Source organism: Bos mutus, chromosome 5 (genome assembly GCF_027580195.1).
Source record: "Bos mutus isolate GX-2022 chromosome 5, NWIPB_WYAK_1.1, whole genome shotgun sequence".
NCBI classification, from domain to species: Eukaryota; Metazoa; Chordata; class Mammalia; order Artiodactyla; family Bovidae; genus Bos; species Bos mutus.
In genome coordinates, this window is record NC_091621.1 from 79,581,304 (window position 1) to 79,597,285 (window position 15,982).

Here is a 15,982-nt window from a genome sequence, read left to right on the forward strand (position 1 = left end):
TGAGGAAGGAGGCTCGACATACGCAAAGGTGGGATCGAGCCTCAGGAGTCCCCCTGGAAATCCTCGAGCGTCTACCCCCATAACCAGAGCCTGCCTACTTTACTACTTTGTGCTCTTACCTACACCTCTGACTTTATGGGGGGCTGTCCCCCACGACCTCTTTCGGAGAAGGAGTTAACCTAGAGCTCCAGTTAATAATAATTCCTGGGCGTGATAAGAGTGTTTTAACCTACAAACTCCTCTGAAGGTTCTCTAGCCTGCCTGACAGGCTTGTCCGGCCACATGTGATTGCTCACAGCCTCCCAACCGTGAGAGGCACGAGATGCTTTAAACCTTCTAAAAACAGGTTCCTTAGAAAAGTTAGAAAACTATTAGTATAAGTACAATGGGCTGATTAGAAATTGTATTGGTGAAGGGTTTTTCATTTGTTGAGCCAATGTTTGTTGCTAAGTCTCCACATCCCCTGCCCTTACACACATTAATGAATATATAGAAGAAATAAGTATTAACCTTTGATATTAATCACAGACCTTAGGCTAAGTAAATTCTTTCCTTAACTAAAACTCACTACACCCTCACCCTATAGGAATGTAACTTTATTTGGGTGGTGTCTGTTTTAAGAATAATCACCCCTGGAGAAATAAGTGTCCTGGTTGACTGACCGTTGTCACAGGGAGAGGGTCATAAATTGTCAGCAGGCCCCCCTGGCCAGAAGATGATGTAACACCCCTAAGACCTCTGTATATATTTGTATGAAGCACCTGACTTTGATAAAAGTCAGGACTGCTGACCCCACGTGACTTTTGCATAACATCTCAGTGTATAAAAGTAGACCATGGAAAATAAAGAATTGGGATCAGTTTGTCGCTCTCTCTCCCACTCTGGCTGAGTCTCCATCTGGAGCGCGGAACCCACCATGCTTACTAATTATGCCTGGGCTTCTAAGATCCGACCGGGGAGGCCTCAGTGTCTCCTCTCCTTCGGGAGAACGGAAGGACGCCTGTGGCCTACCTAAGTGGTGCAAACTTCTTGTCTTGAAGTTTTATTGGTCTCCCGCGTAAACCAAGCCACTCAGCCTCTTTTCTCCACTGAATTTTCCTACTGAGCTATCCTCATTCTATTACTCTTTATATCCTTAATTAACATTTATTTAAGCAATTGTTTCCTGATCTTCGCCTACGCTGTCTCTCCTTCGAATACCCTGGATCAGCCGGGGCTGGTCCTCGGCATCTGACAACTCATTTCAGACTTTTGGCCTGCAGAACTATAAGTGGATACATTTCCTTGGTGTTCATCCACCGAGTCTGTGCTCCTTTGCTGCTGCAACCCCAAAGAAACTCATGTGGGAGACATACTCACTTCCAGCTCTTTTTCCTCTGCTGTTTCCAGGAACAGATCGGGGCGGAAGGGTTTCACTCCATTGCAATTCTCCACTCTGAAAATCTTCTCTGATGGGACGAGAACCATTCGAATTATAAGAAAGAATGCAGTGTGAAGAAATTTAGGCAGCAGCCTTCAGACTGAATGGGTTCCCAGACCTGGATGGGGAGCCGGTGGGAGTGTGGCAGAGCCTAGGCTAGCACTCAACAAACAGATGTGAATGAATGGATGAGCCACCAGGGGAAGGGGGCTTAGGCCCTCTTACACCCAGGGAGTACTTCAATTAAAGCTACAGACCTTTTAAAACTTAACTCAAAGACCACTGTCTTAGGGAGGTTTCCTCTGACCGAGATGCTAGCCTGTCCTACCTACACCCTTCAGCTATCTTCATCCTCCATACTGGTAAGAGCTGGTGCACAGTAAGTACTCAGTGAATCGAGAATTGGATAAATGGAATGAAACATTTCCCCCTAACAAGGACCTACTGTATAGCACAGAGAACTCTGCTCAACGTTATGTGGCAGCCTGGATGGGAGGGGAGTCTGGGAGAGAATGGATACATGTATGTGGATGGCTTAGTCACTTCGCTGTCCACCTAAAACTATCACAACATTGTTAATCGGCTATACTCCAATACAAAATACAAAGTTTAAAAAAAGAATAGTCAAGTTTAATATTCCATGGGGAGTCAGTATAATCTCCAAATCAAAATTTAATAATTAAAAAAAGAACAGTCAAGTTTAATATTCCATGGGGAGTCAGTATAATCTCCAAATCAACTTTCTAGAATTTGATAAACTATGCTACCCCCCAACACACACACACACATACATATACACATGAGATGGATAGCATCACGGACTCAATGGACATGAACTTGAGCAAACTCTGGGAGACAGTGGAGGATGGGGAGAGCTCGGCATGCTGCAGTCCATGAGGGTCACAGAGTTAGACACGACAGCGACTGAACAACAGCAACAAACCCCCCAACATACACACAAGAGGACATGTGACAAAACTACTATAGATACTCTCTTAGTAAGACCTCAAGGATGTATGCGGTCCTGTTAGTGATCTAGTTCAGGTGTTAAAGACGCATATCTCTTAACGGAATCAGAGGGAAAGCAGGAAATTTTAAGGCCCAGCTCTTTAATTCAGTATTGCTGAGTGGTGGCGGCTGGCAGTAGGGTGTTGTCCTGTGTTTTTCAGAGCCCTCTGACATTCATACCGTTATTGAATCCCTCCAACCATCCTGTGCAGTGTGGAGCGCGGGAGTGACACTGCTCTCGCTGACAAGGGGACTGAGACGTGGTCACAGAATTCCTGCTGGCTCCCAGAGAAGGTCCTCACCTTTCTGGTCCCGACAGCTGAGCGTGTAGAAGGTTTCTCTTCGCTGGATGATCTCCTGGGCGATGATGCCGTAGCTGTACACGTCTCCTTTCTGCGAAACGCTGGCTACGCGGAGATGCTCTGGGGCCGTCCACAAGTCTGTGTGTTCAGCATTGAGACTTTGACTTTAAGGGGTTGAGTAGCCCAGAGATCCCCGACGCGCTTTTAAGTCCCTCCACCACACTAATGCTGGTGATGGGGGCAGAATACACACTTGCCTTCCAAGCTAACTAGGTAATGCCAGAATCTGGGTGAGGAAACATGGAATGCCTTCCCTAAAACTGCCTGGGTCATAGTCCTGAAAACCCTCAAGGTCTACCTAGAACAGCGCCTAGGGTACAGGGAGTGCCCAGTAAATATTTGCGGGGTGAATTCAGTAGAATGTAAGAGGCCGAGGATTCAATAGTTTATGGAACTATTTATGCAGCATAAAACTATGAAAGCCTTTATAAATATTTTAAAATTATATATTTAATGTAATATAAAACATTGTGTGCATGCTCAGTCACTCAGTCATATCTGACTCTTTGTGACGCCATGGACTGCTACCCACCAGGCTCCTCTGTCCATGGGCTCTCCCAGGCAAGAATACCGGCATGGGTTGCCATTTCCTTGTCCAGGGGATCTTCCTGACCCAGAAATCAAACCCAGGTCTCTTGCATTGCAGGCAGATTCTTTATCACTAAGCCACCTGGGAAGCCCATATAAAACACTGCTGCTGCTGCTGCTGCTGCTAAGTCGCTTCAGTCGTGTCCGACTCTGTGCGACCCCATAGACGGCAGCCCACCAGGCTCCCCCGTCCCTGGGATTCTCCAGGCAAGAACACTGGAGTGGGTTGCCATTTCCTTCTCCAATGCGTGAAAGTGAAGTCACTCAGTCGTGTCCAACTCTTAGTGACCCCATGGATTGCAGCCCACCAGGCTCCTCCATCCATGGGGTTTTCCAGGCAAGAGTACTGGAGTGGGGTGCCATTGCCTTCTCCATATAAAACACTACATATATATAAATATTTAATAAATATATACTTACAAATTTTATGTAATATAAAACATGTTTCTTTTAGTAAATATAAATGTATTTACTATATATATGTTTGGTGGTGGTGGCTTAGTCCCTAAGTCACGTCTGACCCTTTTGCAATGTAGTGGACTGTAGCCCACCAGGCTCCTCTGTCCATGGGATTCTCCAGCCAAGAATACTGGAGTGGGTAGCCATTCCCTTCTTCAGGGGATTGAACCCCTCCTGCATTGCAGGTGAATTCTTTACTGACTGAGCCACCAGGGGATCACCATATATGTATAGTTACTAAAAGGAAATAATGGGCTTTCCAGGTAGCTCAGATGGTAACAAATCTGCCTGCAGTGCAGGAGACACGGGCTCAATCCCTGGGTAGGAAAGATCCCCTGGAGAAGTGAATGGCAACCCACAACAGTATTTTTACTAAAAGAAAATAAAGACAGCACACTTAAACAGAGAGACAGTCACTGATAGTTTCCAGATGTGATACAGTAGCAGCCACGAGGTCAGCTATTACACAGATGCGCTTTCTTTGGTTTCTGTGGTATTCTTTTTTAAAAAAAGCATCGGTTTACTCACATTTTGCTAGCATGCAAGCTATTACTAGTGCTTCGCATCAAGTTTATTTCAAGAGTGAAGCACTCCTGTGTCTGGCTCCTACAGCCACTTGGGTTTGGGAACCCCCATTACATATCTTATTTTTAATAATGGGGGCATACAATTAATTATTCTCCAACATCCCTTGGGAGTTTTCCAGGATCACCTAGCTCCCTGTAGACTTCTTAAGATTTCTACCTTAAGCAGTTTCAATTAAATAAATCAACAGATTCGTGTGTTTAGGTATAGTGAGATGCTTATGATAAAGCACACTTTCCTCATTTGGCTTTCCATCCAAGTGTTCACTGCCTTTTCAGATTTATGTCTTGTGAATTGATGTGGCTTGTGATTCATTAAAAATGGATCCTAATGGTTGGGCTTGTAGGAGAGGGAAGTAAATTTACTTATGCTAAGATTTCAGGTAACCGACCCCACAGATAGGCTCATATAACTGGATGTTCAGGAGGGTAGGCTGGGATCTGCAAGTCATCTGATTTTGTGTCCTGGTGAGTCATTTCACGAAGGGGCTTTGCTCTCTCCACGATGAACCTGGGCACACGGCAGGTTCTCAGTAAGCACTAACCGGATTTAGTCCAATGTCTTAGCATCCCTGACATAGCTAAAGAAGTGGGTGCAGGATTGTAAGTTTTCGTCTATTATGGAAAACTAAAAGGAGTGCAAAAATAGGATTAGAGGTAGAATTTAGTTTTTGAGGAATTTAGTGGTATTTTGAGGCATATATGAGTCCTAGCCCTCTAAGGCTGTTTAACCCTGAGCTCTAATAAAGGACGGCAAACGTTCAACATGAAAAGCCCTTGATACTTTACAAATAGTTTTTTTTGACCCCCATCACCACTCCTGAAAGGGATAAATAAGAATATATTTTACCGATAAGACTTTTTTCTAAGCATCATCATTTCTTATCATTACCACAGATAAATGAATGATGTCTAGAATTTGGAAAGGGGTCTTCAGTCTTATACTCTATTTTTTTGGGCAATTCTCTTAGCCTCTCTGAACTTTAGTTCTGTCTTCTATAAAAGAGGACAAAATTGAACAATAAGGGGATTTCTGATGTCTCCTATGGCTCTAACTTTCTGTATTTTTCCACACAGTCCTGCCTCCACAAGCCAATAACTCCTTCATGATTTCTCCGTTAAATCAAGGGACACACAGATGAAGGAAACCCACAGAGGAGATCTGTTCAACTTGACAAGCACATGCTGAACACGAGAACGAGGTAATGCTGGGAAATGAGCCAGCTACTGCCTCTTACGGAAGTGTTTTTTCTGGTCAGTATCACCATTTCCTGAACACTTTACATGGACTTTTGCAAAAATTAAAAAAGAAAAGTGTTTAAGTGGGAAACTAGTGAAAATTTCATTCATGACAGACCTTTTCTTGGAGGCAAAATGGAATTGCAGCCAAAATCGGTGATCTTCACCACCATTCTACTGTCCACCACGCAGTTGGTCGATTTCAGACGGCCGTGGACTTCTGTCTTACTGGAGTGCAGATATGACATTCCCTGTAGTTTTTCAGATGACAGGAAAACAAAGAGATATGACATTGCTCAGCTGCTCTGTCCTTTTCAGGAAAGAGATGGCTTGGTGAAATCATTTCGACATGTGGACAGAATCACCGTCGAGTTTTAAATTTAACTCCATTAACTTTATAAAATACTGTTAAAGCCCTAATATTTGCCTAAGTACTGCATACAGTTTTGAAGGTCTAAAGACTCTGATTAAGTAGCTGCAGACAATATGAAGCAAAGATTGATCGTTTTTTGTTTTTTTTTTAAGTGTTTTTGCTTACCACTTATTCAGTCTGTGACCTTGGGTATGTCTCTGGTTCTCTGCTACCTCAATATGAATATGAAAATAATATGAATAATAAGGCTTTGCCTTCCTGAAGGGAGAGGTTAGGTTAGATTATTTCTTAAAATCTAATTGCTTTCAATCTATTTTGAAACAATTTTTCATTCAGTTTTGAAAGAGGAAGTTCTTTTTTGGCTGTTGTGTCTCCCCCTGGCGGCCAGAGGTGGTGGTACTGCAGACACTAGTGTTCAGCCTTGGTCCTGGGAGTGAACTGAGGCAAATAACATATAGTACTACGTTTTCTTCCCCAACTGATTCCGATGCTATGTGTCTTTCAGATGATTTAAGACTGTATCAGATACCTCACTCCTGGGACTGGTTTTTCTTCATTGTTGAATGGGGCCCTAGTTACTGGTATCCACTTCCTTTTCATAGCATGTCTAGGAAATATACATGTCCAAATCTTTTATTACCTCATGCAAGACGAATGCCTGCCCTTATATTTTCTCTTACATTAAGGTGAAGATTCAGTTATCTTCCCTGAAACTTTATGTGATTTTTTTTTTTTACTTCCAGCAAATCTATGAAAATGTGTGCCTGCAACTCAGTGTAGAAAGAATTTAATAATAAAAATAATAAGTCAGTATATATATATTGAATACTTGCTTGTCAGGCCTTATACAAAGCCCATGTGTTGTTTCGTAAAATCTTCACAAAAACCCCATGACACAGGCACTCTTTCATTATCATTTTACAGATGAAGAAACCGACGCGATAGCTGGCTAGGTCTGTTTTCCAGATTTAACTTTCATAAATATCTTTCGTGTCTGTGGGTCTCTTACCTTAGCAATGTCATACAAGACAGAGATCTTAAACTCCCAGTCCATGAATGTACCATCAGGGTAAGAAATTGTGTCATTTAAAACTTCCTGAGCAGGAGAAAAAGAAAAGGAAGATGAGTCGTCTAAAGGATACCACTGTGGAGAGATTCTTACAGGCAAATAATGATCTTCTTTTGTTTTTTATTTTTTAACATTTTGATCACACCCCAAGGCATGTGGGATCTTAGTTGCCCAATCAGGGACTGAACTCATGCCCGCTGTGGTAGAAGCGTGAAGTATTAACTAGTGGGCCACCAGGGAAGTTCCAATAATGATCTTCTAATCATGAATTCTTGGGCTCAGGAACAAGCTGGAACTCCATTCTCCTGGTTTTCTTGAACATATGTTTCTTTTCTCTCTAAGAAACACTGGGTGGTTCTTTATCACAAGGAGATGAGCACGAGATGCCCACAGATCCCAAATCCTGGTTCTTCACCAGAGAGCGGTAAAGGAATGAGCAGGTACCTGCCAGGAGAGTGGGCTGGTGAGCCTGATTCACAAGTGCCTGGGTTGCAGGCTCTGTATCATCAAAATTACACTAGTGTTTTCCAACAAGGAATTGCTATCAGAAAATCCCTCAGGCAGGATTTCATTTTTACTTAGAAGGCCAATTGCATCAATTGGTTTAATAGCTCTAAGTGTTCCGTCCGTTTATTAAGTCCTCTGTCATTAAGACAGAGCTCTTGAATTTCTGCATTAACTATATGACCTAGAGTTTTGAACTCATAGTATTAACATGGTGATGGTTGTATCAAAATGCAGGGTATTTAAACTAAGCTAATTGTTCACAGTAAAACTCTAAGCAGGACCCTAACTGAAAACCTAACAACAGTTTCTTGTCTGGGGAAAAAGCCCAATTTTAACTTAGGTACTATACCAGTAATTTCCAAAAAAGGGCCCAAAGTCATTGTTGTTTCAGATGAGGTTGCTGAAGCAGTGGGTAACCAGTCAGTTTAAGGGAGGGGAGTTATAAGCAGACAGACTCTTCCCTTAGCACCTGATATATGGCTTTTGTTTATTTGTTTATCTCTTCTCCTTATGAAAATGTCCTCTGTGATAATCTTCACTTACTGGTGTATCTAAATATTTTGTCACGTTGAAACCAAATGATTCAGATATGGTCTAGCCCTCATATAGAAAGTATTTCTAATTTTGAGAGACTTGAAATTATTATTATTAGGAATGTGTGTTTGTTTTATTGTATCAGCAGCAATTTAAATGAACATTTTCAGCACCAATTAAAATGATCTTATATAGCCTTTCTTCAAAGACCTTTTGATATGATGCATTAGAGTAATATTTTTTCCATTCATAGAACTAACCACATCTAACTGTATTATGCTTTTCATATATGACTTGGCTTAGAGTTACCTGTATTGCGTTTATAATTTTTCCATTTATATTGATAAATGACATTAGTCTTTAATCACACTTTAGTATCAACTTTATGCTAGCCTTGTTGAATGTTAAATGAATTTAGAAGATGTTCATGTTTTTCTTTAACGTTAGAACAGTGTTTATATAGACAATGAGAATTATTCATGAAGTTTAGAAAAATTAAACTGAATCTGGTTTTCTTTGTAACGGAAATGTTAATGTTTTCTACCGTTATTGACGTCCTTAAGTTTTTACTTGAGTCAAGTTTTCATAATTATATTGTTTCTGAAATTTTTCCCTTTTTTAGACTTTATAATTTAATAGTCATGATATATTCTTTCATAATTGAAAGCATCTTTTTCATAGCTTTATTTTTTATTTTCATTTTATTTTTATGCTTGCTTTAAAGATTTAATTAAAAGTATAAGAGGCTTGTACATTTTGTAGTTTTTAAAAAGTAACTCAAGAATGCACTTTAAAATTTTATCAGTTTTATAATAATTGAATTGTGGTTTCCTTTCCTTTAGGCCATAGTCATATTTAGATTAGTTTTTAAAAGAGAGAACAGCATTTAAGGCTATGATTTTTTTCCCTTGAGGATACATTTGAGTTTATGCCATACATACATTTTTAAATCTACATTTTTTTTCTAATAACCATCCAGTTTTCTCTTAATACAAAAGCAAATATGCAAGTAAAATAAAATGAATGGAGAGGCAATCACTTTTCCACATTTCCACATTTGTTCTTTGTTTTTTCAAGTCTACACTCCTGAATATTTTTTAGCTAGTTAGCTCAGCTGGTAAAGAATCCGCCTGCAATGCAGGAGACCCCAGTTCAATTCCTGGGTCAAGAAGATGCCCTGGAGAAGGGACAGGCTACCCACTCTAGTATTCTTGAGCTTCCCTGGTAGCTCAGCTGGTAAAGAATCCGCCTGTAATGTGAGAGTCCTGGGTTCGACCCCTAGGTTGGGAAGATTCCCTGGAGAAGGGAACAGCTACCCACTCCAGTATTCTGGCCTAGAGAATTCCATGGACAGAGGAGCCTGGCAGGCTACAGTCCACTGGGTCCCAAAGAGTTGGACACAACTGAGTGACTTTCATTTCACTTATAATGATATAATAGGAATAAATGGACAAAATCTGAGTGATCTAGTTTGATAAGTATATGGGCCCATACATTTTTCCTGATAACTCTCTGCTGTTATTATTTCACTGAGTGAGCATTTAAAATTTCTACTACACATTTTTTTTTTTTTTGCACATGGTTGGCTGGCTAGGAAATTGGAAATGATTCTGGTTTCTTACCCGGAGGGATCCTCTCTCGCAGTACTCAGTCACCCCAAAGATCGTGGAATCAAGCTTCACTGTGCCGTAGAACTTGGTTAGGTTGTAATAGTCAATCTGAAGCAACTAAGACATACCACACTCATTTACAAAGCAGCTCAGCCAGAAAAGAGCACCTGATTAAAAACTAATAATATACTAATAAAACATGCCGTGTCTCAGATCTCTGGGAAGATATACTACTGCTCTTGATACAGTGAAGCATTGGTGTGTCTCCTTCTGCACTTGGCATTAATCTGACCTCATGGCCTTTCTTTTGTCAGCAAGAGGACCTGGATACAAACCTTTGAGTACTCTCCCATCACATCAGGACCACTTTCTAGGATATGCAAACATGTTCTGTACCATCAAACATCTTTGACAAAATTTGGGGGGGAGAATTTTCAACAAGAAGTATGGTCACCCATTCCTGGTCTGCAGGCTTCTCTGTCAGGACTCCCTAATAACACCTTGCTCCACCAGGGACCTCAATGCTTGGGGAAAACGGAGTAAAGTTATTTCTCACTTAAAGGTCTTAAGTAAGCATACCTTGTTCAATTCTATCTTCTGTTTCTCAGTGAAGTTGCCATCATTGTGCTTGAGATCCTTTAGAATCACTCGCTGCAAAGATCAATTGAATTAAGGAGATAGTGTAGGATGACCGCTGTATGCATGTTATAATCATCTGCTCACATGACTATCTTCCCACTCTACTGTAAGCTCTTGAAAGCAGTAACATTCTTTAACTGCTGCTTATATCCCTGGTGCCTAGTGCCTGGGATGTGGCAGGCTCATATGAGAATGTTTCTTTAAAATGATTAAGTGAAAAAAGGAGGGAGGAAGGTAGGAAAGAAGGGAGGGAAGGAGGAAGGAGGGGAGACACAAAACCCTGCTATGGGATTGTCACATCCCTACCGCAGTGATTCAAAATACAAAACAGGGTTGCCTGGACTGCTCTGAATCTATTCTTTTTCCTTTTCCTTCCTACACTCTCCCCCTCTTAAAAATTTTATTTTTTCTTCAGTATACCCAGGACTTGAGAATATTGTAAGTGGTGAAGCAGAGCCCTGCCCAGCCCTGTGAAAGGCTCTAACAGCACCCCTTGGGTCAGCCCTGGGACCCCGGCCATCACACCGCTGACATCAGAGCTGGGGCCACAACGAGTCAGAAGGCCCAGCACGTACGTATCCCTGATTGGCTGTTTAGAAAAGCAGAGGAGACTAGTCACCTTTTTGTCGTATTTGCACTGTCGCAGTCTCTGGATTGTGTCTCGCCTCTTGTCATCATCAATCTGGCACAAGAACAAGCTAATTATTCCAGAGGTTCCATGTCTTGGCTCCCCACCTGCCGGTCAAAGGCTGAGAGAGACTGCCTGTGTCTACTGCAGTTGGTTCACAGCATGCCAGGCAGGCTCAGAAAAACTGTTATAATTGTCCTATGTCCCCTCTCATGCTCCCCTCCCCCCTCCAACGGTACCTTCCTTCCAAGTATCCACCAGCCGCACACTTAACTCGGTTTTCTCCCCCTTCTTCTCGTAGCCTATTTCAGCCAGAACTTCCTTTGCTTCCTTCCTGCCCAGCCTCCCAGACTATTGGGAACCACTGCCTATAGCTACGGACAGATGCTCTCAGGGAATCATGTTTGGCATCTGAGTTGTGAACTCATGCCTCAAGGCCCAAGTAGCAGTGCAAGTGAGGACACCTTGCTGGGGCTTAAGGAGGCAGCCACATCAGCTCGGGGTTCAGCCTGGAGTTGCAAGATCAGCTGGTTTGTCAACAGAAGCCAGTCATTTATTTGGCGGTGCTGGTCTTAGTTGCAGCATGGGGGATCTAGTTCTAGGCGTGGCCTGTGGGATCTAGTTCTCTGGCCAGGTATTGAACCTAGGACCCCTGTATTGGGAGCTCAGAGTCTTAGCCCCAGGACCATAAGGGAAATCCCAGTAATTAATTTGAAAAGAAGTTAAATATTGACTGAAACACAAAACTCACACTCACACACCCTTGAGGCTCTTGGTCTGCTACTCGAAAGGCAAAAAAGATTATGAACCATTGCATCTTTCCATTCAATTCTTATAAAAACCTGTGATGTATTTTGTTTGTTAAAAGTTACCTCATAGGGATATTTTGAAAATGTGAGTGAAATAAGTAATATCCAATTCCATGCATGACTCCTGGCACAGCGCAGATTAATAAACATCACTTGTCTCCCCTTCTCCTGTTTCTCATTTTATTTGTGAGGTACAAAGGGTTACATGGCACCATGTGTCACCCGAGAATGTATGGAACCTGAGTGTGACTTCTCATCCAGTGTTCTTTTTACCCTCTCAAGCCTTGATTGTGTCATTTAAACCATTTGAACCTCAGTCCCTTATTTGGGCAATCCTAACTTACAGGGATACTTCGGGATCAAATGAGACCAAGGTGGTGACACTTTCTTACAAGCAAAGGTGTTTTATCCTCAAATGAATCCTCTGCATCTTTATCATTATTTTCTGTCTGCTGCCTTCCCCTCGAACTTTGCCGACATCTCTCCCTCTGGCTGCTTGGTTTGCTGACCCTCTCCATTCTAGCTTGGGATACGTTCTTCATGATCTCGCCCCTGACTCTTGCTTCCTGACCCAGAGCTCGAACCATTGCCTGTCCAGTCACGTGGCATTTTCCCCTCTCCTGACTCTGGTCGATCCCTGTGGGTCTTCTTCCAGTCCTGTCTCATTCTCAGCACTGGTAAACCTCTTCTTACAGCTAATCCCTGGTCGCCTGCTCCCCAGCTGGTCTGTAACTCGGCATAACAATGACTCCCCATGCTCTGAATCACTTCTAACCTTCCTCCTCATGGCAACTTGTCCCAAAGACCTCCTCCTTAGCCAGGTGAGTGGCTAATGATGAATTAACTCATAAAAATTCTGTCATATCCAACAAGGGGTAGATGAGTTATACTCTTAGGAGTATATTTACATTTTAATAAAACACATAGCAACACAATGTTTTAGGCTTAACTCAAAAGAACAAAGTGTAGTACAGGGTTCTAAGGCGGTGGGGGAGGCTTGTGAGGGGTGGAGCCGTGGTGGGACCTGGGCAGAAGTGGGTGGGAGCCCAAACTGGAGTCACACCAGAGACGGGGACCGTTCACTCCTTCTAGAGGTCTCCTCCTCCCTTCCTAGGGTACTGCCATTAAGTCATTCAGGTCGATGAATTCTCTCTTTGAAAATCCAATGATCTTACAATCGTTTACAATTACAGTCATAGGTTTTGATGAGAATCAAATGGAAAGATGCAATGTGAAATGTAAATGACTGTAAGATTATTGGATTTTCAAAGAGAGTATTCATTGATTTCTTCCTGACACGTGCCTGAAATAGATCTTTTCTTAATCTTAAAATTTTAAAAAATTAATTATTTTTTTGGTCACACTGCAAAGCATGGGGGAATCTTAGTTTCCTGACTGGGACCCAAACCTGTGCCCACTGCAGTGGAAGTGTGGAGTCCTAACCACTGGACTGCTGGGGAAGTTCCTGGTCCTTGTCAATAGCATTTTTATTTTTGTGGCTCAGGATGTAATAGGAGTGTTACTTTGGTGCATGGACCATTTCTGGAGGAAAGGGAGGCCTAGTCCTCACCCAAATCCGTGTGCAGGATTTGGGGTGGGGTGCCCAGAGAGGTGGTGGAAAGGCTCCAAACACAAACCTGACTCATGTGGCAATTTTATTTTTGCTGATTCTAAGGAGGGAGGTGTCTCAAGTCATGCTGTCCTGTCGGCTTGGCCCTATTCCAAGGGACCCGCTCATTCCTTCATGGGGAGGTTCTGGGACTCCACCCCCTAGTTTGCTTTGGTATAAAACCACTGGGATTTCCCTGGTGGTCCAGTAGTTGAGAATCTGCCCTGCCAATGCAGGGAACACGGGTTTGATGCCTGGTCTGGGAGGATCTCACATGCCATGGAGCAACTAAGCCTGGGTGCCCCAACTACTGAGCCTGTGCCTGAGAGCCTGTGCTCTGTGACAAGAGAAGCCACCGCAATGAGAAGCCCGAGCACCGCAACTAGAGGGTAGCCCTCGCTCGCTGCAACTAGAAAAAGCCCACAAGCAGCAACGAAGACCCAGGGCGGTCAAAAATAAATTAAAATCAAAAAAAACCCAGAAAAACCTCTGATGGTTAAGTGTTAGTGTCACACTTACAGAGGGTGGGTTCAGACTGTGCCCCATTCTTGAAATTCTAGCCCCGTTGCCTCAAAGAGCTCAGAAACAATGAAACAGGTCCAGACATCAGGCACATGAGAAATGCTCAGAAGAGCTGGCGGGTTACATCTGCAGTAACCTGATTTCCTAGTGTGTGTGACCGGGCCGCGCTGCTCGACTCTTTGTCCTTCATTTTCCTCATCAGCAAAGTTAGGGTGATAAAGTTCATCTCCTGAGGTCCTGGTGAGGAGGAGATAAGTCCACTCAGGTCCTGAATTAACCGCCGCCCATGGGAGGCAGTGTTGCTGGTGGCTGCTGAGCCTTCCTGGCTGAGCGCAAGTGTGGGCAAAGGATTCTTTCTTCAGCAGGGAGAAAGTGAGTCACATGTCCTGAGTGTGAGAGAGTAGTTCCCCAAGGTTTAGGGGAACTCAGATGCCCTACCCATTCCTACATCCCTTCCATGACAAATCCTCCCTGTCTGCACTCCTATTCTGGGTCACATGCAAAAAACGAGTAACACACCATACCACAGCCTCCACCAAAGTGTTCACTGGATCAAGTAGCACCATGAAGAATCAAGGGAAAGGCAGGAAGCTGAGGATTCTAACATCTAGGTCTTGGATTCTGAAACAAATGACCTTGCCTGGCACGTTCTGTACCATGGACCAAAGTCTCCTCAGATCCCTGGGGAGTTGCGCCAGCCCGTGCATTCTTGCCCAGGTCAGGGGCGCCTTACCTTTAGGCTAACGTGGTTGGTCTCGTTGGACTCCAGGGGAAAAATGTCTTCAGGAGGAATGTGGGACCACTTCTTCTGACGAAGCGCGTGTTCTCTCTTATATTTTCTGTGAAAGGAACACAACCAACCCACAGGCTTTTATGATGCTCTTTTATTATGCCATTCCATTTCTGACCATTAGTTGACATCTACAGCTCTGATGGGGGGGCTTCCCTGATGGCCCAGCAGGTAAAGAATCTGCCTGCAATGCAGGAAACATGGGAGACTCAGTTTGATTCCTGGGTTGGGAAGATCCCCTGGAGGAGAACATGCAACCCACTCCAGTATTCTTGCCTGGAAAATCCCACAGCCAGAGGAGCCTGGTGGACTACAGTCCACGGGGTTGCAAAAAGATTCAGTCAGGACTTAACAACACAGCTTCTTCAGCCTGAAAGTATGTAATACTTAACTAAATGCTTAACAACAACAACAACACTTAAATATTTAACTAAACAACGACAACAGTACTTAACTAAATACTTAACTAAACAACAACAAAGCCTCTTCAGCCTGAAAGTACGTAATAGAGCGACTTTGAAATTTCCCATAATGTATTAATAAAAGAGCAGGCATAGCTATTTCCACCTACAGAATGCTAATTCTATGGTCATTATACAGACTTTATTTCAATTCCCCACAATAGTTCAGATGAGGATACTGAAGCCAAGTAACATGTTTAAGTTGCTAATAACACAATTAAGATCACACAACTGGTTAATCTCAGAACTGAGATTTGAGTTCACGTGTCTCAGGAAGACTCCCTGGAGGAGGGCATGGCAACCCACTCCAGTATTCCTGCTTGGAGAAACCCATGGACAGAGAAGCCTGGTGGGCTACAGTCCATAGGGACGCAAGGAGTTGGACATGACTCAAGCAACTTAGCACAAACACATGCATGTCTCTGATGGCAAGCTCTAATTCATCCACTCAGTAGTCGTCTGCCTTAGATAGACTTTTCGATGCAGAATGCCTTTATAATCTTAGCTCTGTCCAGAGACCTTCCTGTGAATGTATACTATCAACAGGCATCAGATGGCCTGCTCTCACCCACCCCTCCGCCTGAGAGATGAGCACCGCAGGTTAGCCGGCAGGTACCTGAGCACCAGGAGAGCGATGAGAAGCAGCAGGACCACTGTCCCCGCGAGCGTGAAGACGGCAATCATCAGCATTTGAGGGCCTGTGGCAGAAAAGACGGTGAAAACTACGCTAGGAAGGACCCCTGAAAAGAGAACAAATGCATTTCACAAGAT

The 15,982-nt window shown here is 43.2% G+C and overlaps 1 protein-coding gene across 2 annotated transcripts in view; it reads right to left on the reverse strand.

Moving 5' to 3' along the window:
* The window catches only part of GUCY2C (guanylate cyclase 2C), a 97,558-nt gene that overhangs the window by 19,657 nt on the left and 61,919 nt on the right, over nt 1–15,982 (reverse strand). For both annotated transcript variants that reach the window (XM_070371131.1, XM_005903614.3), the window contains exons 11-19: nt 15,828–15,909; nt 14,694–14,799; nt 11,012–11,074; nt 10,333–10,404; nt 9,766–9,870; nt 7,043–7,129; nt 5,779–5,911; nt 2,731–2,868; nt 1,360–1,448 (exon numbers count right to left, since the gene is read on the reverse strand). In XM_070371131.1, coding sequence (XP_070227232.1) covers nt 1,360–1,448; nt 2,731–2,868; nt 5,779–5,911; nt 7,043–7,129; nt 9,766–9,870; nt 10,333–10,404; nt 11,012–11,074; nt 14,694–14,799; nt 15,828–15,909 — 875 coding nt within the window. The remainder of the gene's footprint in view (nt 1–1,359; nt 1,449–2,730; nt 2,869–5,778; nt 5,912–7,042; nt 7,130–9,765; nt 9,871–10,332; nt 10,405–11,011; nt 11,075–14,693; nt 14,800–15,827; nt 15,910–15,982) is intronic.